General features: G+C 53.3%; 7 protein-coding genes across 7 annotated transcripts; 3 read left to right on the top strand and 4 right to left on the bottom strand.

Moving 5' to 3' along the window:
- Positions 1-613: 613 nt before the first annotated feature.
- On the bottom strand, positions 614-2,490 carry PV08_11567 (uncharacterized protein; the record flags this gene model as incomplete). Its single annotated transcript, XM_016385875.1, has 4 exons — positions 614-1,702; positions 1,783-1,837; positions 1,942-2,261; positions 2,431-2,490. The coding sequence occupies 4 exons, from the start codon at positions 2,488-2,490 to the stop codon at positions 614-616; spliced, it is 1,524 nt and encodes a 507-aa protein (XP_016230819.1).
- Positions 2,491-3,779: 1,289 nt separating this feature from the next.
- Positions 3,780-4,266, bottom strand: PV08_11566 (uncharacterized protein; the record flags this gene model as incomplete). Its single annotated transcript, XM_016385874.1, has 2 exons — positions 3,780-4,188; positions 4,247-4,266. 2 exons carry the CDS (start codon positions 4,264-4,266, stop codon positions 3,780-3,782), a joined length of 429 nt encoding a protein of 142 aa, XP_016230818.1.
- A 34-nt stretch (positions 4,267-4,300) lies between these two features.
- Positions 4,301-4,897, bottom strand: PV08_11565 (uncharacterized protein; the record flags this gene model as incomplete). Its single annotated transcript, XM_016385873.1, has 1 exon — positions 4,301-4,897. One exon carries the CDS (start codon positions 4,895-4,897, stop codon positions 4,301-4,303), a length of 597 nt encoding a protein of 198 aa, XP_016230817.1.
- Positions 4,898-5,342: 445 nt separating this feature from the next.
- On the top strand, positions 5,343-7,909 carry PV08_11564 (uncharacterized protein; the record flags this gene model as incomplete). Its single annotated transcript, XM_016385872.1, has 5 exons — positions 5,343-6,200; positions 6,243-6,525; positions 6,581-6,929; positions 7,004-7,113; positions 7,173-7,909. 5 exons carry the CDS (start codon positions 5,343-5,345, stop codon positions 7,907-7,909), a joined length of 2,337 nt encoding a protein of 778 aa, XP_016230816.1.
- Positions 7,910-8,636: 727 nt separating this feature from the next.
- On the bottom strand, positions 8,637-12,107 carry PV08_11563 (uncharacterized protein; the record flags this gene model as incomplete). The annotated part of the gene is made up of 2 exons (XM_016385871.1): positions 8,637-11,710; positions 11,762-12,107. The coding sequence occupies 2 exons, from the start codon at positions 12,105-12,107 to the stop codon at positions 8,637-8,639; spliced, it is 3,420 nt and encodes a 1,139-aa protein (XP_016230815.1).
- Positions 12,108-16,356: 4,249 nt separating this feature from the next.
- On the top strand, positions 16,357-17,221 carry PV08_11562 (GTP-binding protein rhoA; the record flags this gene model as incomplete). The annotated part of the gene is made up of 5 exons (XM_016385870.1): positions 16,357-16,424; positions 16,485-16,512; positions 16,616-16,813; positions 16,874-17,008; positions 17,069-17,221. 5 exons carry the CDS (start codon positions 16,357-16,359, stop codon positions 17,219-17,221), a joined length of 582 nt encoding a protein of 193 aa, XP_016230814.1.
- A 964-nt stretch (positions 17,222-18,185) lies between these two features.
- On the top strand, positions 18,186-21,155 carry PV08_11561 (uncharacterized protein; the record flags this gene model as incomplete). Its single annotated transcript, XM_016385869.1, has 2 exons — positions 18,186-18,475; positions 18,584-21,155. The coding sequence occupies 2 exons, from the start codon at positions 18,186-18,188 to the stop codon at positions 21,153-21,155; spliced, it is 2,862 nt and encodes a 953-aa protein (XP_016230813.1).
- Between the last annotated feature and the right edge of the window lie 1,231 nt (positions 21,156-22,386).

Below are 22,386 nucleotides of genomic sequence, written 5' to 3'. Positions count from 1 at the left end.
TCTCGGACCCGCCCAGGATCATTCACTTGCTATTCAATTGATATCAATCAAACGCGTGAAATTTCTCACCAAATCACCAAGACCCCTAAAGTGGTGGCTCAAGTTAAAACTACATGGGCGGTGTAGTGGATGGCCATTCACTCAGGCGAGGAGGAAAGCAACAAAGGGCCCGCGTTCGAATCCCGACGACAACCCCCGACAATCGAGAATAAATCTGAGGGTGATACAACATCAGAACCAGGTCAAGGTTGGATCAAACCAGATGGGCTTGTCTGGAAGGCGTCTTGACTGTGGGTGGTGGCTTTCTTTTTTTTTTTCTGTGGCCCGAGACAATCGTGGAATTCTGACATGGCCGTGCCACATCGATATTGCAAACTAGACTGAAAGTCATAAACGAGACAAAACAGCTTAAGAATCTCTCTATGATTCGCCGTACTAACTAATTAACGGGCAGAGTACGGTTTAGTATTCAAGTCAAGTGCGCAGCGCTATACGCCCGAGGATCACACAGCAACCTTCTCACGAGACAACCTCCTCAACACCCCAGTAGGCCTCATTACTGTACTGAACACATGTCTTCAACAAAATTTTTCAGAATTCATGATACTTCCATTCAGCGACCGGAAGCTGAATACTTCTTCCTGAGAAAGTCCTCGACAGCATTCTTTTCCTGAACGCTCATCCCTGCCACTCCGCTCTCGATCTCTCCGGTTCTCATTCCCGGCTGTCCAAGCGTCGCAGATGGAACCACGCTCGATTCCTGCGGCCGGTCACCGCGGCTGTTACTCTTGACATCGCCGTCTTGATTCACCGTCGACAGTGGATCTGCACTCTGCTGTTCTTCGACGATAGGATGTGCCGTCTTTTCTCCCGCATCTCCGGCAACTATCCCGTTCGCCACACCTCGATCCGTTACTGCTTCTTCACAACTTTCGCCGGATCTCGTATTATCAGGCCTCAAGCCTCCGTGGTAGGGTTTCTTAAACCGTCCCTCGCACCACTCTTCGAGTCGAAACTTCCACGCGGCGACCGTCTCCGCCGGATCGAATGCCAGGCCTATCTTCTTCCCTAGCTCCTCAGCAACCTCGTCCCTCTTTCCCGCGGCATAAAAGAGCCTAGTCCAGTGTCTGCCGTCTTCATCTGTCCTGTGCATCTCTCGTTGTCCATTTTCGAGCTTTGACTTTGCGTCTGCTGCGCCCTGCATGTCGCCCTTGAGAAGAGCGTCGCGAACTCCTCGCCACGCAACCCGAGACTCCCACGGATCCTGATCCTCGAGCGGGTCCGTCATCAACGGTGTTGTATGTGCCGTTCGGACGTCAAACCTCTCAACCTCTACATCTCTCCCGACATCGTGGATCACGAACACCCCGTCCCAGTGGCCCGTTACTCTGTACAGTGGCTTCTCTTCCTTGTCTCCTTCACGGTACACTTTCGCTTCGAAGCTGTGTTTCTTGTCCGAGCTGGAGAAGATCCCTCTGCTCCCAAACTCGATGGTCGACATGTACCCGCTCGTGCTGGGGATGTGGTAGGTCCCTTGGAGCTCGGGGTATGGGTTTCCAGTCAAGATCCCCTTGATCTTGACGTTGGGTAGCGGGATGAGGTACGTTTCGTCATGTCGCGACAGATGGAGAGTCGCGTGGCCAATCTGTCGGATGTTAACGGTTCCGGTAAATGTGATTTCCTGTCGCGTGTATCCTTCTGCCTGGGAGGGACAGTGAGAATGTGCGACGTCCAGTATCTCATACACCTCGGTTCTGGAGGAAGGGATCGATCGAGACTCACCGAAACGCCATGTTCTTCATTCCACACTCGACAAGCCGTGACTGGAGGATGGTGGCTAGAGTTGTGCATTGACTGTATCAGCCTGTTGTTCATTGATGCCGCATGATGGAAAGAGATGCCGTTGCAAAAGGTAGACAAGATCCCCACAGGCGTACGCACCTTACTTGCTCACTGACAAGTCTCGTCGTTCCGACTTCATCCTCCCACTTTGCGAGAAAGACTTCTCCCAGGAACGCGTTCAGGGGCTTCTTGACCCCTTCGGCCTCGGAGCGGCCTGCATACTGCTGGTTCCGCAGCGCCGACACGAACCACCTCAAGACGAGGAGCGCGCGCTCTGCAGGGGCCTCCGACCCGGCGGGCGCCACGAATACGGACGGCCGCTCGGCCCAGAACGCAGGCAACTCTACCGTGGATTTTGTGTCGAGCACGAACGGCGGGGCGGTGATGTTGGACAAGTCGCCGCGGATGACGGAGATGGACTGTACGGCATCACCACCGTCGTGCCGACAAGTCAGTCAGGTTCAGGAAATGAACACGAATCGGTGTTGGTGATGATATCGAGGTGGGGATGACAGTGTTGGTGTGTCTGGGAAAGGGCCACTCTTTTACTGATGATGAAAAGATGATGAGCAGGGCGTTTCAACTTACAGCTATGAATTCCTTCAATCTGGAGCGATTTTCCGAGAGGCTGCTGGCTTGTTCGGACATGATGTGTAGGGGTGCGTGTGAGTATGTTTGGCAGGAGTTGTTGGTACTTGTGCCTTGGACGTGGAGACGCACAGGAGGAGGGACGGACGGAGAGGTGATTCCTTGCAGGCAGTTCTGTCGCTGGCTCGTCCAGATGAATAAATGCTCGCTCCGTTGACCCCTGGGTAGGTCGGTACCTCAGGAGAGAACCAAGCCACCACGGGTATTATTCTCGATTGATCGCCTGACTGACTAGTCAAGACTGTACTTCAGCGGCTCGTGTGGAATCTTCAAATGCATCCGTCTCAAGAGTTAGAAGTCCGGGTTAGGTGGATCGACTTGGTGCATATAGATCAATTACCACTTCAAATTCCCTTGGATTTCCGTGGGCCATGAGGGTGTGATAAACGTTCTTTGGTATCCGATCGATATCTGTCTCTGGCACTTCAAGCTCATGCCGACGAAGGCGGATACCTGGGTAGTGATGCTGGGTGCCGGGGCAGGCTACCTATCTACTACTCGTAGGTAACCAGTACCAGGACCTCTAGGTACCTAGATACCTACCCAGGCAGGGTTAAGGGAGACGAGTATGTACAAACAAGGCTGCGAAATGATATCATGATGTCGTAACTTTTTCAGGGATGAACGGATACTGTACGCAGCGCGCAGATCAGATCGATCTTCGTCCATCGGGGCCGGAGACGATCGCCCGATCGACACGCGACGACACCCCCCTCGAAGCCTCGAAGGGGAGTCTCCTGGTCTCCATACGTTTAAGACACCGTCACACGGGAGAGATATTGTATACCCAGTACTCGTACAAGGTGATCCAGACTGTTCGTGGCGCACAAAGATACGAGACTCACCTCCCCTCTCACCATTCGCACTCACTCGCTCACCTGCACACTCGCCCTTCATCCTGACCCTGCTCCACCGCATGCAGCGCAAGCCGGGACCGAAAATTGGCAGCGCATCGCCCGTTCCCACTTGGGCGCCTTTTCGACTTTCGATCCATTTTCTCGTCCCTCTACTTTGTTCAGACAGAGACTCTCCCTCCCCACCGATGAGGTATAAAACCCGCTCTCCCTGCCCTTGAGCTCCCAGCTTTCCGCCTCCTCCACATCTAGAATGCGATGTTACTTAACAAGAATCTTGTCATCATCTCCATTATAGCCCTCCCGCCCATAAATGCATAGACTCTTATCACTTCCATCATCGTCATAAGCCAGCTGAGCCAGCAGGAGCTCACGGCAAACAAACTGCTACTTGCTTATGTCGAAGCTAAGAATTACCAGCGAGGAGCGTCATGCTCATGTGCTGGGATGATACGCCTTGTAACACTGTATTGCACCCTCAATGACCTGCGTGACTCCGAAGATGAAAACGAGAACAGCGATCCAGAATGTCCACCACTGGGCTGGTTTGCGGTAGTCATACCAATATTGCATCACACTTTGAGGCTCATGAGCGTCGTATTCTTCTTTGAGGATGACCAGGCGGTCGCGAAAGTACGTAAAATGCTCCAGCTTGCGCTGTTCTTGGCTCATACTTCCAGACGCCGCCACGGCGGGATCAGGCCGATAGCGCGGTCGTCCGGAGGAGAAGAACCCCGCCGACATTTCTTGCTTGAACCATTTGGATGCGGAAGGTGCAAAGAGCGGGACGAGAATGTTGAGCGTACGCCGAGTCTCGTCGAACAATCCATTCGGAAATAACCCGCTGGAAAGAGGTCAACTATGAACAACATTTCGTCAGCTGTCGGGAGAAAAACTCATACCTCCGGGAGAATAGATCCATCATATATGCCTGGTGGAAGATTGCCACCTGATTGTCACCCCTTTCGCTCTCTTCCAGGGCCAGATGCTTCGACAGAAGACTTGTCCAGCGTATCCGCATGCCTGAGATTTTCGCGAGGTTCCTCGCATGGAACTTTCGAGAAAGGTGCATATGGTCCACTGCTGGTTTTCTGTGTCGCAAATTCGACCTCGAGGAATTCCTTCAGAGTCTGGTTGCCTGCCCACGAATGGACGTCGAGCAGGAGAAGACACTCTGCCGTGGTGTCTATCCACATGCGGACGAATTCGTCTGCATCTTGTGGCTGGGAGAAGGGAGCAGGAAAGGTCAAGAGCAAGGCCTTGAGCTCCCCGATGCACGTATTTCGACTCTGGGTTACTATTCGATTGAAAGCCCCGAGCAGGTCGGAATGTCGTAGCTGCCCGAGATCATCCGGAGAGCAGCTCTGACAGAGACTCTCGTAGTTCTCAAAGTAAGGCTGGAAATTTTTGTATTGTCTTGCGAAGTCTCTGTCGTTCAAGCCTGCGTTCCAGCAATCATTGATAATGCTCTTGCGAGCCGGCGGAGAAAGTGGCAGGTGGATGTTCAGCTCCAGCCCAGGTCCAGGAATAGGAACCTGTGCCTGAAGCGCCATGAGGGCCTCCCTACAAGGTTTACCTCTGAACACCGAGTGAGAAAGCAAGAAAGAGAAGTCGAGACGTGGTCTTCATCGAAGATGGCTGGGGCTTGAGGAGTTCTCGCTGTTCATCCCGCCCAATGATAGGTCACTGTCTGTCTTACCCCGTATTCAGGGGTCATCGGCGGGCATTCGCTAAATCTAGCAAGCGGCCACTGGCGCAGCATCCGTCAGGCTGTCGCGACGGGCCGGGACTTTGACATCGCTTCCTGCGCTGCTGTCGCATCCTCCGTACGCTGTTCTGTCGCTACCGGTAATTCGGGTCGGTTGACAGCGTTGGCCTTAAGAAGGGCGTCTCGCAACCAAATTGTACCTCCAAATCGCCCGAAATCGCCCTTTCTTGTTGCTCCCTCGGACGATCGCGTACCTCGTTCCTACCCAGACAAAAGATTAGTACAATAGAATGGCAATATGGACTGGATACTGGCCAGATCCAGACTTGTCTCGCGGGCTGGAGCTCACTCCCCTTGCGGCAAGCCCAAAGGTTACAAGAAGCTTCGTCCAGACCATCAGGTGCTGGACTGCGCTGCAGGCAGGGCCGGCGTATCAGATATTCGTTACCCAATTCAAACCGCAGCTTAATATATATCTGGAAAATGACCCGGACCTTATGTTGGGACCCAGGGCGAGATACACGTGCTGCATGGTCGGACGCTCTGAATACAAAATCTATCCGGCCATCATACTCCACAGCCCCGACGAGAGCTTTTGCAGGAAGGTGGACAAAATCATCCGCTCAAGCGACGAGTGGAAGATCTTCAAGAAATCAAATCCGCTGTTCGTGCTAATAACAGCGGCCCGAGCGCCCAGCAGAATCTCACCAGGAACATCTCCACACGATGGGGACGAGGCTGGTGATGATCAGGTTACCGTAATCAGTCATGAACCAGCTCATCGGCTTTTTGGAACGTCGATTTCTTTTCAGAAGTCCGGCCCTTCCCCTTCCCCGATGGGTGGCAATGCCACTCTGGGAGGCATTGTGTTCCTGGATGGTGTCCCATACGGCCTCACAGTGGCCCACGCGCTCAATTCGTCGCAACAACACGACCGACCTCAGTCCTCTCTGAATCTTGGGTTTCCCTGTGTCGAAATGTATGGCTTTGGTGATGAAGATGATTCCCTATTCGCCGCCCTGGCCCAGGACGAGCCAACGGAACCGGACACCATTGAGACTGACACAGAAGGTCTCTCTGGGCCTGTTCAAGGTACTGTTCGACCGGAAATGTCCCGAAGCTCTCAAGGGGCTTTACAACAATCCTCTGTGACTCTCGGTAGCCTCTTCAGATCTTCCACACGTGACTAGGATGATGGCAAGGATTGGGCATTAATCAAACTAAGCCCAGCGCAAGCAGTACAAGCGAGGACCAGAAATCTGAACTACCTACCAGGACTGGTGCTACAAAACGGTGAACCTCTTGTCGTCAGCCGTATGGGAGTTGTTAGCTCTCAAGAACAGCGTGTGCTACTTGTGACAGCTTCTAAGGGGGCTATGCAGGGCACCGTGAGCTCGACGCCCTCTTTTTACAGGTCTGACGGACAAAGAAGATTTGGTGAGGTTCTCAGTGTCCGTCTAGACCGAGGACTTGGTAAGTTTTCCCACTTGAATGGAGCGCTCACCATAGCTCAGCTCATCTTTTACAGTGTTCGGCGACAGCGGATCATGGGTGATTGACGCGGCAGAAGGTTTCTGGTTAGGCCACATTATAGCAGAGGAGCCCTCGGAGACAGTGGCTTATCTTGTGCCTGCCCACATCATTGCTCAAGATATCGAACTGAAGGTTGACGCTCGTTTCTCGATCGCCGGTCCGGCAGTGGGAGATGGTGCTTCGGTCTCTGCCTCAGCAACAACCTCGTCGGACAACGCACTAGTCAGCCAATCGAGTCCCACCGACGGACCAGAAAGCCTGAACATTCTAGATGCCGAACTGGGCGCCGTATCTCTCGTCTCGGAGACTAAACAGCCCAGTGAACAAGATGATTACGATGTCAGGTAAGCCCGAATTCATGCATCTTGCTTCACATCCAGGTGCTCTTCGAATGTGGAGGCTAACTCAAATTCGACAGGCCTGATGACATCGTCATTGCAGTTGTCGGTGTAACCGGAAGCGGAAAGAGTACTTTTATCTCTCAGTTCTCCGAAACGAGTGTCATCATTGGCCACGGCCTAGATTCATGTAAAGTCCAGATCTATTCGGGCATCAATACGAGGCAGAGGTATCCTAATCTGGTGCAGGCACAAATACCGTGAGCATCTACAAATGCCACTCCCCCTCGATCCGCAGGTTTTTCATGATTGATACCCCCGGCTTCGATGATACCTACAAATCTGACTCGGATGTTTTATCCGATATCGCAATCTGGCTGCGTGATGCATATCAGAGGAACTTTCTATTGACCGGAATCATTTATCTCCATCGAATCATAGATGTGAGATTCGGCGGAGCGTCAATGCTTAATCAACGGCTATGGCGACGTATTTGCGGAAAGGATGCCCTCCCTCATGTCGTCCTCGCTACGACTTTCTGGGACCAGATCGATGAAGTTCTTGGCGCTGAGCGCGAATCGGAACTTGCGAACAAGGAGGACATCTGGGGTTCTTGGATTGAAAAGGGCAGTGTCTTGTTCCGTCAACGTGACCGGGACTCTGCAGAGCAGATCATCAACATGTTCGCAAGAAAGCGAAGTGGTGGCCAAGGGACGATGATTCTGACCCTGCAAAAGGAGCTGGTGGACGAAGGTAAGAGTCTGGATCGAACTTCGGCCGGTGCAGAATTGCAAGTCCGCCTGGAAGCGGTACAAAAAAGGTACGAGGCGGAACTAGCGAGCGTAAGAGAAGAACTGATGGAAGCACTGGAAGCACATGATAGAGAACTTGAAGCTCAACTGGAAAAAGAACGGCGTGCTCTTGAGCAGCGTCTGGATCGTGAACGCGTGGCACGACAAAAGCTCAAAGCCGACACGAGAGGTTAGAAAGTGAATTTTTGATGCGGAGAAGGCAGTATGAAGATGAATCGGGACAGGTGCAATCCACGCCGCATCAACACGAGGTCGAACTTCTACGGGCACGAGTTGAGCAAGATGCGGCCCGTCACGAGCAGCTGAAGCGACAGGTTGCGTTTGAACAGAGAAAAAGGATGGTGTTGCAACGAAGAATAAGGGAAGCTCAGGAGTGTCTTGTCATGTGAGGGGTTCTGTCCGCCGCGTTTCTACAACGAGAACGATCACCTCTTGGGAAGAGTTCCCCTGAGGAGTAGTCATGGAAAGTGTTCATTGACCAGCTTCTAAAGAAGTCTGACCCCAAGGGACCGTAAAGTGTTTCCGAATCCTTTCACCTCACACTGTTTCCCTTCGGACTGTTCAGACGAAGGAAAACGACCGAGAACGAGAGCCTTCACCTTTCGTCGTTGACGCCTCCGCGTCCTCAGAGGAGCGTCTTCTGCCGCCTGTCGGTCCATTAACACCGAGTCCCTGATGATCCAGGCGGGAGAACGCGAGTACTCATCCGTCTCTCTGATCCGTTCTGGACCGTCATATGGGGGACCTTCTTTTGCCACATTTATTTCCTTCTATCTCTCTATTTATCGTGAGTGTCATAGTTAAGTGCACCTACTGCATCTCGCAGTAGATTATCATTGTCCGTCAAAGGATGTACAGTGGTAGGTGGGCAATCAGCCCATTCATACCATGACGACCACGTCTACCATGCTATTCTCGCCCAGAATCCCTTGGGATATCTCCTGACCATCATCTTCCTCAGCTCGTCCAGACCCAAAAGCCCTATTCCGAACGTCATGGGCAGGAACCAATGTTCAACGGGGACATGAGCGCAGCCCAGGTCCGTCATACCAGGGACGAAGGTGAAGATCAGCGCGACGACCAAGGCAAACAGCAGCGCCGGGAACAACAGCCAATTCTGCGTCAGCTTGTTGAACAGCGGCGGGTGCTGGAAGATGGACAGGTGCCTCGTGCGCAGGGCCATGACGTTGAACCACTGCATGACAACGAGCGTCACAAAGTACACGGAGCTGGCGACGGTGAGATGGTGCGACACCTCGTCGTCCGTCATGCCGGGCGGGGTGGAGATGTTGCCGAAGGCCCACCACAGGGAGCCAAACGAGAGCCCCTTGCGCGCCAGGTACCAGTAACTCATGGCGAAGGCGCTGACGGTCTCGAGGATGCCGACGAGCCCGTAGGCCTGGAGGAGCAGGCGCCAGTCGACGAGGCGGTCGGCGTGGACGTCGCGCGGCGGGCGGAGCATGACGTTGGCCTCGGGCGCCTCGTACGCGAGCATCGTCGCCGTCACGCAGTCGGTGAAACAGCAGATGACGATCATGAGGAAGCTGGACAGCACCTGCGGGAGGCCGAACACGACGCTCGTCATGACGGGCCAGAACTCGGCGAACGAGCCCGCGGGGAGGAGGTACGCGATCGTCTTCTTCAGGTTGTCAAACACCACGCGCCCATACAGCACCGCCTCGGGGATCGCCGAGAACGAGTCCAGCAGGACCATGTCCGAGGCCTCGATGGCAATGTCGGAGCCGGACGACGGCGCAATGCCAATGTCGGCCTGTTTCAGGCTGGGCGCGTCGTTGACCCCGTCGCCCGTCATGGCCACCACGTACCGCCGCGACTGGAACTCGCGCACGATGCGCAGCTTCTGGTCGGGCGTCGTCCGCGAGAAGACGACCTCGGTGTACTGTGTCGTCAGCGCGTGCCACTGGTGCGGGAGCAGCGTGATCAACTCGGGACCCGTGAGCACGATGGCTTTCGTCTCAGCGGGCAGGAGCGTCTTCTTGGGTTGTCGCGACATGGAGAATCTCGACAGAGGCTTGCTGCTCTCGACCTCCTGCGGAGGGAAACGAGGTAGGTTGGCCGCGGTGTGCACCTGGGCGTCGGGGACGGTGATGATGCCGCACGACCTCGCGATGGCTTGGGCCGTGAGCTTAAAGTCTCCAGTGACCATCATCGTGCGGATCCCTGCCCTGCGGAGAGTCGCAATGACAGTCGGAACTTCGTCGCGTGGCGGGTCGACTATGCCGACCAGAGAGATGAGCGTAAGTCCCTTTCGAGCGTGCTGGATTGCCTCGGCCTCAAAGTCGTTGTCGCTGGGATCTGTCTTGACGACGTCGCCGTGGAGAGGCTTGCGAGCAAGGAGGAGCACGCGCTTGCCCTCGCTTGACCATGCGTCCTTGGTCGCCTCGATCGAGACGCGTACCCCTTCGTCGAGCTCGTGAACTTCGCCATCCTCGCCGACGTACGTAGAGCACCGAGGCAAAAGGATGTCCGGTGCGCCTTTGATCATGAGCAGCATGTCGCGCTGAATGTTGAAAGCTGCGTTCTCGTCAGTACCCATGGCCAGCTCCGCTGCCGCCACGGATTCGGCCGACGATACTCGCAAGGCGAATTTGTTCTTCGAATTGAATGCGAGATCGAATCTCTTCCGCCACATGGCGCGAGACTCCGACACCCGGCCCAGGCTTTCTGACAGCCTCAGAATAGCTTGGTCGGTGGCATCTGCGATGATCTTTCTTTGAGCCAGAGGAAGGTGAACCGTGGTTGGATCGAATTCGCCAGCATTGCAAACGGCCGACACGACTCTGAGTTGCTCGAGAGCTTTCCTCCGCGGACCCTCAGACTTTTCTTCCGTGGTTTCTTTCACGGCTTCACCTGCTGTCAGCGTGCGGAATCCAATGAGGCAGTCTGTGACGACCATCAGGTTCTTGGTGAGCGTGCCTGTCTTGTCCGAGAGAAGTACAGAGACTGAGCCGAGCGTCTCGACGGTCTTGAGTGATTTGCAGAGGATATTGTTCTTCTTCATGATGTTTGCCGTGATTGTCAATGATGCGGTCAGAGCAATGGGAAGACCTTCTGGGACGAATGCGATGGCCACACTGACAATGTCGACAATGAGCGTCGGAACGTTGATGAAGTGTGGATGCTCGTGTCGAATGTAGCCAGCCCAGACAGCAATGACGATAATGTTCATTGCGACCATCAAAGAGACAATGATGATGACGAAGCGGAGAATCTCCTTCTGGAGGGTTGTTCGTCCCGTGGAGGGTTGACTGGTGAGTTTGGCGATATGGCCGAAAACCGTATTGTCTCCCGTGCTGACGACGATGCCGACGCCACTTCCAGAAGTACAATGCGTACCCTGCATACCGATGGATCGAGTCTCCAGGTAATTCTTCTCCGAGGATTCCACAAGGGCGGGCACCGGTGCTGATTCTCCCGTCAAGATACTTCGATCGAACTTGGCATCTGAAGAGACCTCGACAAACCGGACATCCGCAGGAAGCTTGTTGCCGGCTTTGAAGAAGAGAATATCTCCTGGCACAACGTCTGGGGCCTGGACAGTCTGCCTACCTCCGTCACGCAAGACAATACAGTCCTCTGGTAACATGCCGGTGATGCTGTTCATGACTCGTGACGATGAGAAGTCCTGCCATGCATTGAACGCTGCCTGGATCACGAAAACCGCAAACAGGACAATCCCGAGGGCTAGGTTTGCCGCGGCAGGTGGCTGACCGAGCGGCTTCCACGAGATCATGACGAGGATCCCGCCAACGAGCAGAATGGACCCGAAGCCGCCGAAGAAGTAGCCAAAGATCTTTTGCGCCAGTCTCGACGGCGGTGGTGATGGAACATTGCGGCCGAATTCAGCCGTCTTCTCCTTGACCTCGGACGAAGAAAGACCTGACTGCACGGAAGTCTTCAGTCTCTTGCAGACCTCTTCGGTGTTGAGTAAATGCCACTCGAGATTTCCGACATCTATATCCTATTAGCAGACTGTGGTATGGAGAGGAGCGTGGCTCATCGTACCGATGGCAGCTTTGTCTCGTGCGTCCTTCGATTTGGCAGCTGTGCTTTCATCCGCGTTGGCGATGGTGTAGCTCAAGGTCCGATATTGGACAGGGAGTATGAGGGTAGGATCAACAGTGCGGCCGCTTCGCACGCTCGATAACGAGTGCACGGAGGATGTGGAATTTCGCCTCCGGAGTGGACGAGAGGGCCCTGCCGCGCCCGTTGCTTCCTCCTCGTCGTCGATGTACCGAATACGACGACTCGCAGCAAGGGCGGGAGGAAGGTCCTCATCGTCAAATTCCTGAGGAGAGATGACGGCGAAATCCTTCTCCGGACCATCTTCGAAGTCACCTACGACAACCATTTTGACAGCGGCGGGTTGAGGGAGGGGAGGCGACGCAAAATCAAAAAAGCGCGTGAGGTCTTCGGAGAGGAGAGGAAGGGAGTGGTCGTGTCAAGTGCATCAGAGGGTAGCAGAGGGCATCAACTCGCCTTGATATATGATGGCCACGATACCCCAGCACGTGGGACACTTACTCTAGTTGCCATTGATCGCTTCCCGAGGGGTGTCTTCACAGCCATGGATGAGCGTAAACTCTCCTTTCTGGGTAAGAGGCACAGGCACGAAGCTTCACCACGCCAAACGAGGGGCTTTTGCGTGGGCGTGGGCAATTGAAGTCGCATTGGGACGTGCAGGATCCATGTGGAAAAGGTCAAATTCCTTGCCCGTACCACTTGACAGCGAAAAGGCCACCATGAGATTGGATTTACGCACAGACGGGTAATCCTGCATGGACTTGAAACATAGATCAGAAAGAGACAATGGGGAAAAGGATTCGTACCTCCACGATGAACAGCACGAAAATGCCTCAGTCTTAACGGCAATTGGAAGGTAAAGGCAGATGGTACAGTCGATCGGACGTGGGACGTGCAGGAGAATGCCAGTGGGAGATTGTGGCTATGGCGAACGACACCGTCGACTTTTGTTCGCAATATTATTGACTTCGTAAATAGAGTCTGGAGTCCTAGCTTCGCGGGTCAGTCACAATACCCATGATTGGTGATTTTTCTGAGAGAACGACTGCTGCCGGTCTGCATGTAATGGTATTGGGGCCAATGCCATATCCAGGCAAGATCGAATGGTTTGTACGCACCAAAGGGTGCGATGAACGAAAGTCCCTCGTCCTGCGAGTGGTCGCTTCTATCTGGAGCAGTTCTCGCTTATTGCCTGTTGATCTCACGGGAGTAATAAGTCATCAGTCAAAGGCACTCGTGCAAGCAAGCTCTCAGAATAGCATTTTCAGGCCCTTTCTTTTGCAGTTCTCGTCCTGGTCAAGCAAGCACTGAATACCAAATCCAGCACGTTGGTCGTGACGGGGTAGCGTCCGACTCCATAGTTGTCCCCAAGTCAGGCTGGCTTTGCTGGGTCACTATGAGGCATTTATCGCGCTTCCTTGAGGAGGAGTTGGCTTTACCAGCACACATCCTTACCCACAAAGGGAGCAAACCTGGATGATGTACCCCAGTCTAGCATTGAAGTGCTCAAGCTCTTCCAGACGGTGGTCCCGTAGATAAGGTGATGAAAAGCTTGGAACTAGGATAAATCTCCCGGCATCAGCCAATGTCCGGTACAGTCTATAAGTTTAGCGGTCTTCCTGGACGCCGATATGTTGTGGGGATCATCCTCGTCCCCATACAAGCCTGCAGCGCGTAGCTTGCGACTCTGCATGGGGCTTTTTTGTCCAGATCTGTGTCAGCAGCATTGGTGGTGCAGAGGAAGAAAATTTTCCTCAAAATTATACAATAGAATGGCTGAGCAGTTTTGGTCGGGTGTGCAAGCTATCTGCCTTAGCTTTCTCCTCTGAGGCACTTCTGCTACTGGTCGTCGTGAGGCCATGCCAGACTGGAAAATACACCTCTCAAAAGCAGAGGCACAGCCCTTCACCTGGTGAAGAAAGCTTCGTGATCCTCAGAGTTTGCAATTTCACGAGGGAACGCCCACGGTTTGACGGGCTGGTAGAGGATTCCTCTCACTCCCAAGATCTCGCCTGACCCATCACGCGAAGCGCTGGAAAAACAATCGAACCACCAGAGGTTTGCCATCACCATCAAACTCACCTAATGTACTCCGTACGCCGCTCCGGCGATTTCATTTCTCCAGTGGAAATCCGGTCCGTATATCATGGCATATATATATACTGTATAGGCCCGCCCCGTTGGAACCGTATCCCGGGCAGGTGGCTAGGATTGACATTGTCACAGGAAAATCCACAAGCTGGTTCCCCTCGAGAAATGGCAACTAGCATGGAAGACACCTTAGCTGGGAGCAGTCCCCCCATTGTGGTTGATGCCACTCGCCAGTAGTGTAGCAGATTCAGAATCCTACATCCCGAGTCATATGGCAGAACGGGTCAAGATCGTTCAACAGTTATAGTCATAAGAAGCCAGCAATGATCGCACGACTCAGCGTTCAGGCCTGGAGCGAATGAATTGCAAAGTTCGGACAAATCCCGATCACGTCGTGCCTTGTGGAGAGGGTCTACAGTCATCGACCTTTGCATGCGCTGCAGTGCATGGTGCAGAGCATGGAAAAAGAACAAGAAAGTCGGGTAGACGTGAACGCAGCGGGGCATTCCTACTCTTTCGGTGAGTCAAGATGCTCAGCCCACCAGCCACACGAAAGCCACGCACAATCGAATAGCCGTGCAAGAGTCCTTGTAAGGAAATCAAGGAAGATCCTGAGAGAGCTCAGGCGGGTGAAATGGGCAGCCTGAAGCCCAGTACTCGTAATGGTGCCTTCGGTAAGGCCTATACGCAACATTTGGACCCTGGGACTGCCCGAGGTGCAAAAAGTGGAACAAGGATGATTGACGGTGAGATTTTGAGATAACCTTTGTGAGCATCTCAGCTGAAGGCAAACACGAAACTCCGTCCTGTACGCGGGGACGCGGAAACGTGTCAGGAACCACAGGCTGGGCATCTCAAAGCTTGTCCGTCAGCTGGGAAGATCATCTTTCAATCCACCAGGCCGCGCCTCCGTTCAGCTGAACATGTGGACATTTCCTCCGGTTGGGAGGTGTGGACAAGGAGCAAGGGTATGACATGGGTTCGCAAGTACGAGTGGCTCGTAGGGTTCATGAGCTGTGGCTGTCTGGATACAATATCGCGTTCAGATGATATCAGCATTATTGGCGAGATCCAGTTTGTACAACCTTGTCGTTCTCATCAAACTAGGTCCCGATCACCCAACGGTAATCATGAACAGGGATATTTTGCCTGACGCAGCAGGGATTCGAGGCCTCTCGCACCTGGTGAAAAGAGATGCTATGTTGGTACTTGTAGTTCGGGAATCTCTTCAACGTACAGTGCCTGGGTACATGCCAACGGGTAATACCGTAATAAGGGCGTTTCAAGATTCTCCTTGTGGTGTTTGGTAGGCTCACTAGGCTCACCATGCTGCTCGGGCGCATCAGGCTGCTGGGGCAATCGACCTTGGCGCCCACGCACTCCGCCAACCCGAAACAGATGGCTCTCGAGCGCCGGGGATAGCTTACTGTATGATGTGCAGTAGAGGGAGAGACGCGTGGCACCATTTCAGCCGCCCCAGCGTCAGAGCAGCCGAGTCGTCTTGCCATCAATGGCTGTAGCTGGTAGACTGTAGTGACATCGGTGAAATCGCTCGAAGACGGACACATGGAGGACGGCGCCTGAAGGGAGCCGAGGATACAGGCGAATCGACAATGAATACCTAGGCAGGTATCTGGGCATGCTCCGTAGTGTCGGTCGGTACGGTTGACATAGTGCCACAAAGATAAGGACTGTCTCGTACTGCGGACGTGTAGGCAACAATGTGGATGATGACGGATCGATAATGCAGATCGAAGGGCGGTCAGGGAGAAGATAAATACCTTGCAGGTCTATCAGGGGTTTATCATGGCGCCTAAAACGCGCCTAGGCCGCCCGGAGTGCGGCCTAATGCTGGGTTGACCTGGGCTTCCCAGGGCCTCGCAGCCCCTGTGCTTCCCCTGGGCCAACTAAAGCGGACCCCCCAACGACGTTGCTCGGGGGAAGAATTCGCGTTGGCCCAGACCCTGTTTCGCCTGCGCTGTTGTGTGCCATGATTCGGCTCATTCTGCCTGCGCATGCCACTCACTCGTCCACCCTGTTACTGCGCAGTTGTTCAATCATCAATCATCCATCCTTCCCTTCAACATCTCTTTCATTCTTGACCGACTCAACCCTGCCTCATCTCGACTGTCGATCCGCGGCCTCGCAGTACAGCTCACTCTAACCCCCCTCGAGTCTATTTTCCAACTGTGCGTCCACCTGAGATCCCTCCTCGCCTTCGTCTGTTGCAAGCACGAGAGCCCCAAAACCCCCGTGGCCGCCTTAGCTACATCCACACTAAATTACCCCGAAAAGGTCCTTTTCCCTGACAATCATCTCTCAACCTCTTCACACCTTCTCACGATACCCTTTCTCTCCATCCATCTTCGCGCCCTATCATCGACTTCACCCATCCCCGACCCTTTCGAATCCAAATTCTCCTCCACTTGACCGTTGTTATTGCTATTGCCTAGGCTCCTTATCTGACCAAGACACCAGCAGCCGCCATGGCTGAGATCCGCCGCAAGCTCGTTATCGTTGGTGATGGTGCCTGCGGAAAGACCTGTCTGTTGATGTGAGTATCTCTCTGCTCCCGCAACATATCCTTGCAAATCACTGACCCATCTCTTGATAGTGTCTTCTCCAAGGGAACATTCCCTGAGGTATGCCTCCTATCGCCCATCCTCATCGTCTCACCGACTCCCGCTTCAAAGCGTTTCGTAAAGAGTCGATCAATGGTCATATACTGATTAAACCTTGCAATAGGTCTACGTCCCAACCGTCTTCGAGAACTACGTTGCCGATGTCGAGGTTGATGGAAAACACGTTGAATTGGCCTTATGGGATACAGCTGGTCAGGAAGATTACGATCGTCTTCGACCTTTGTCATACCCTGACTCCCACGTCATCCTGATCTGCTTTGCCATTGACTCTCCTGATTCCCTGGACAACGTTCAAGAGAAGGTACATGATGCCAAATTGATGCTTGATGAAATGAATCAAAGCTGACATGTCGAAACCCAGTGGATCTCCGAAGTCCTCCATTTCTGCCAGGGTCTTCCCATCATCCTCGTCGGCTGCAAGTGCGATCTGCGACACGACCCCAAGACCATTGAAGAGCTGGCCAAGACATCCCAGAAACCCGTCACGCCTGAGCAGGTATGCTGTTTCTATCGTTTGTATAGATCTCGCCCACATGCTAACGATGATTCGCATTAGGGTGAGGAAGTCCGTAAGAAGATTGGCGCCTACAAATACCTGGAATGCTCGGCCAAGACAAACCAGGGTGTTCGCGAAGTCTTTGAATCTGCGACCCGTGCCGCCTTGTTGACCAGAGGAAGGGGCAAGTCCAAGAAGTGCTTGATCTTGTAAACAATCATTGAATACCCTGTGACAACATCTTGATGGACCCCATGAGCCCCCAAGCTCCATACCAGGATATCACCAGCAGGTGCTATTATCCATCCAACACCACACCACCCCCTTGTTCTTGCTTCGACCCAGGCCGGGATCGGTGGCTTGATTGTGCTGCTTTGTCAGCGCTGATACATTAGTTTTGTTTTCCTTATCGAGCGAAGGATGGGTTGATGGTTGATCGCAATCAGTACGAGAATTGCACAGAGGCTGAAGGATGGGCAATCTCGGACGGTAATCCCTGCATGACGGCGTTTACAGTCGAGACATGTCGAGTCATCATCGAAATAGGAAATCCATACACGGCGTTGTGTCTGAGGCTTTTAGGTTCCATTTATTCTATGAGCGCTAATCTCAATATCCCCGACCATGTTGTCCTAACAAAACTTTCTCCCATTCAGCCATGAAAGGGGTTCAGGCTTCGCTCTAAGCTTAGCGGGCCGAGAAGTAACCCAAGATCGATGCGAAAGCGCCACGAATATTGCGTGCCACTCTTTCAACTTAACATCATCCCCTCCGCAAATCACGTTGAGCCATGTCCACTGCTCGCTAGGTGACTGTAATGCTATCGTGCGACGTATGACAGTAAGCATGTCATTTGGAGCAATGCGAATAGTCTTTGACGGGACCGAGACACCTTACATGCCTCATTAGCAGTCACTGGAGCGTACAGCTCGCATTCCTTGACCTTTGTTGCAACAGCACGTGCGCTGTTTTGCGAGGCTGAGTTCTGCCGAGCGAGATCACGTGCAAATCCAGCCTCGTCGTAAACGCAGGGAAAATGATCTCCATCCGCTCAGTGTGAAGCGATGCTCGTCATGCGCCTGCCAAACATATCGCTACCGATATCTGACTCGGTCAACAGCGACAGGTTGGGCATCCCAATTGCGTCCAGCATGCGTCTCCTTCGACTGCGCCCCCGATGATGTCTACCCAGAGCGGCACGCACCGTGTAATCCCAGCTCAATTGTCTTATTTTGCCATCTACAACCCGTCCCTCGGGCCCACCGACGAGACCGTTCGTGATCAAATTGTTTTCTACTATTCTCGAGAGCCTGAAGAGAGACTGGGCCGCCAGCAGCAGGAAGGGGTAGCGGACACAGGGAAACATCGACAGACTGTAGGACAAGACTATCTGCACCATGAAGAAGCAGAACAACATGAAAGGCTACGGCAAGTTGGCCTGGCCCAGGGAATGGTGAATTTTGTGAAGTAGGTAGGCAGCAGCTCAATCATACTCTGCAGCATCCTGCAGTTCTGAAACTCTTCCTACCTCAAGATCACAACTGTGATAACCAGGTCTGACTGTCGTTTTGGCAGAAACTTCTCAGACGGCAAACCATTAGAATCTATAGAGACTGAAAAGGCGCGCGTCGTCCTCAAAGAAGTCGAACCCCAATGGTGGATACTTGCTTCGATTGATCTCACCCAATTACCAATCGCTGCAACGGCCCAGAACACGAGGAAAACGTCGAATCTGGGCAAGGATGCAAGATTGAATGAGTCCGACGCTGCAGCTCCCGTCGAGTACTCGTCTCGAGAGGTATCGCCATCCCACCTACTTCTCGCTCAGCTCGTCCAAGCGTATCGCGGCTTTCTGTTGCATCACGCATCCTCTCTATCCGAGCTATGGAAAAAGCATGAAAACAACAGGCGGCTATTTTGCTACCAGTTGGACCGATACTGGACTCGATTCATCTGGAATTGGGATGTCCTGTTGCATGGGAATCCAGCCGCTGATCTTTACGACGCGGTCAAGCTCTCCGGGGGAGGAGAACTCGGCATAGGAGTGGGTGAGGAAGAATGGGGTAGCGGTGAAAGAGAGGTTCTAGAAGGGTTTGTCAGTCGCACTGAGGGCCTTCTAGATCTCATCGTTGGGCGCTACGGAGATGCTCCGGTCGCAGAGCTTGCCGAGAAGCAAGACAATGAGCCACACGCGACTCTTGCAACCACTGATTTTGCACCTTGGCTTGGAAATGATGAAGACCCAAGAGCTCAAGATGGGATCATATTTTCCGGAATGGGCGGTATTTCGAAGCGCTCGCTAATCACTGTTTCAAAATGGATGGAGTCGATATATATGCATGGCGAAGCCGCGTACGGGGTGGGCGATAATCCCACGTCTCGATCGAAGCGTCGAAGGAAAAAGCGGAGCGCAAGGAGTGATTCCTCCCGGGATTCAGATCGGGCTCGCAAACAACAAAGAGAAGAGGTTCATCCAAAACTTGGCTCGCTCAGAAATAAGGCACCCGATCTCAGACGGAAGGCCATGGAAAACAATGCAGCCCCCCCGGGTATACCACCCCCTCTGGTCAGCGCAGTGGAACGCTCTCTCAACGACGCGACCGCTAGAGCCAGAGAGGCTTCGCAGGAAACAAGCCCTCAACCCGCTGAAGGTTCAAGCCAGAAGCAAGCGGAATCAGGGTCCTTGTTTGGCGCTGACAGCATGATGAAGTACCTGAGCCTTGGGTATGGCTCAAGCTGGACCTTGAACCCGAGAGGATTCAGTGCCGCAAAAGACTCCGTGGACGCTACCGCTGATACTAACGATGCTTCGAAATCCCCTGATGAAAGGGGGGCCCAGCTTCAGGAAATGGATCCTACTCCTGAAGTCAGCGATGAAGAGACGCCTTTTCTCCAGAGATTGGAACAGTCGATCGGGAAATTCCTCGTTGGACTCTCAGGAGACCTTGAGAACACTGAGTTTGAAGACGAAGACGATGGGTCGGCAAGATCCCCGGAACAGGATCATGATACTGGAACATTACCTGCGTCACCTTCCAGCAGCAAATCAAATCGTATCTTTCTGCGTACATTGACAATAGAGATGTCTCCCTTCCGACAAACTCAGTTGACAGATGCAGAAAGGCCTAGCTCACTGCACAACAGCATGAGCGATAACCCAGAATCTGCCGAAGGCAAAACTAGTGCGGCTGCCTCAGTTGACGGTGCTCAGCGGTTGCGTCTTACCCATGAAAAGGTCCAGGTCGCAGTTTACGTCCACCAACCGTTCATCTTCGTTTTCTTGTTCCAGCTACGCACCCCGAACCTCACTGTTCCAGGATTTTATCGAGCGATTCATCATACACTAGGTCCGCTTCAGAAAAGTCTGTTACGGAGCACCGATCCTGAAAGATGGAAGGACCGCGTCAGAGAAGCACTACTGCCCTCCCCGGATTCTTCGGCAAACGGAACTCCTCAGAGAGAACTCCCCGAGATTCACGACTTGATCTACGACCCAGCCAAGATGACTTTACGCATATCTATACCTAACATTCCCGTCCCTGGCAGTCTCGCGGCAGAAGGCTTACATCGTACATCAGGCGGATCTGTCACTGTTTCGGGCTCATGGTACACGCTTGGTATACCGATTGGCTCGTCTACGAGCGGTCCTGAGAAATCCAAGTCGGCACTTGTAAAGAGTGATTGGACGCGCGTAGAGGCGCTGAATGTGTATACGCACATTTTGAATCTCTGGGCTGCCACTCGCTCGGTTCATGGTACCGGTGGTCAGGGTGCCGATGCCGCTGATTTGGAGCGGACTGTGAAGACAGCTAGAGGGTGGTGGGTTATGTGGATGAAGGTTCGTACTGCCAATTCAGTGACCCCTGTTGATGCGGGAACGGACATGGAGGCGATGCTGGTGAGGAAATCGCAAGATCGCGGCGGAGGCAGAGACACGTCTAGGGCACAATCGGGAGCCAGTGGGTCATCAGGGAGGTGGCTTCTCCGTGAACAGCCTCGTGCTCGCGACGTCAGCGGCTCAAGTCAGGATGGGTATGGACAGAATAGCACCGGCAGCGTCGGCGCGACCAACGCAAAGGGTGTAAGTGAAGGTGTCGGTGTTGATGCGAAGAAATGGGTAGAAGGATTGATCAAGTTGAATATGTGATTGGCATGTGTTGGTACATTGGTCGTGGCTAGCGGTGGGTGGTTCAATGAAGCGAAGCTTGTTTGATTTACGACAGCACCATGGTCTTTTGTGCCGTGCCGTACGGAGAACTTCTAGGAGGGTATATATTATGAGCATGAGTAAGTACTGTACGGGATTAGGATTGTCAATTAATCGAGCTGTATCAATGGGTGGTAGAACGACGGATTTACATTGACTACGAGAGTTCCTGACGCGAATAGTAGAGGTAGGTGTATGTTTTGGAACGCTCGATACACCATTGCTGGGTGAGTTTTTTCCTCCTCTCCTAAGGGAAGTTAGTTTTCTTGCCATGCATGCTTGCTTGCTTCTTGTGAGTACCATGTTTGTTACAAGGCAGACCGTGTAGGAAGTACTGATGATATTCTTGCATCTCGTCGAACTCATATGACGTTGGCACTGACAGCGACCGTCGGAATTTGTCTACCAGGGGGCCGCCGAGGCCCTGCAAGGTACTCCAGGTTCGTCTTGAATTCTCGCTCAGCCTGACCCAGATCCTGGAAATTGTCGGAGGGCGCTGATGACCGACCGACCGCGTCGACCATCGACGTCAGAAGTAAAGAATCGTACGTACGGAGTAGGTGGGTGGTTCTGGAGAGGGTGGGAGATCCGTAATGGGATGTAAGATGCCGCGGTGTGGCATCTGGAATGGGATGTAAAATGCCGCAGTGTGGCATCTGGGTTCTGGGGTTCTGGGGCTCTGGTTCTGGACATGAATCGTGGAGCGCGGGAATGGGACATACGGATGCGGGAGAGATTGGGGGGGGAAGGGTTTTGCAGAAAGGAATTTGGATTTTGATGGATTTTGAAATTCCAGATCCCTGAAATCTGTCATCGTCGAGCGTGTCGAGTAAGTATCGAGTGTCATTATTGATCCTCACAAAGTTCCTGGTCGCCGAGACGTGAGTTTGACCTGTCAATGTCTAGGTAAACTTACATAGGGACCGACTCGTGTACCTACCTACCTGGGTACCTCGAGGCATAATGCCGCAGGTGTTGACCGGGCCGAGAAGGGGGTTCGGAGTAATGGAAGAAAAGAAAGAGAGAGGAGTTGTAGGGTTGTACGGGTCGTCGGTTCTGTGACGAACTCGGTGTGGATACCTACCTACCTGGACGTAAAAGTACCCACTGCGCGAGTAGGGAGCAGACACGCACGGTAAACAAAGCAGTGCTGCATCCCTCCTGGGGAGAA

Source organism: Exophiala spinifera, assembly GCF_000836115.1.
Source record: "Exophiala spinifera strain CBS 89968 unplaced genomic scaffold supercont1.9, whole genome shotgun sequence".
Lineage (NCBI taxonomy): Eukaryota > Fungi > Ascomycota > Eurotiomycetes > Chaetothyriales > Herpotrichiellaceae > Exophiala > Exophiala spinifera.
The sequence above is the reverse complement of the archived record's forward strand: the minus strand, read 5'-3'. Positions and strand labels throughout refer to the sequence as shown.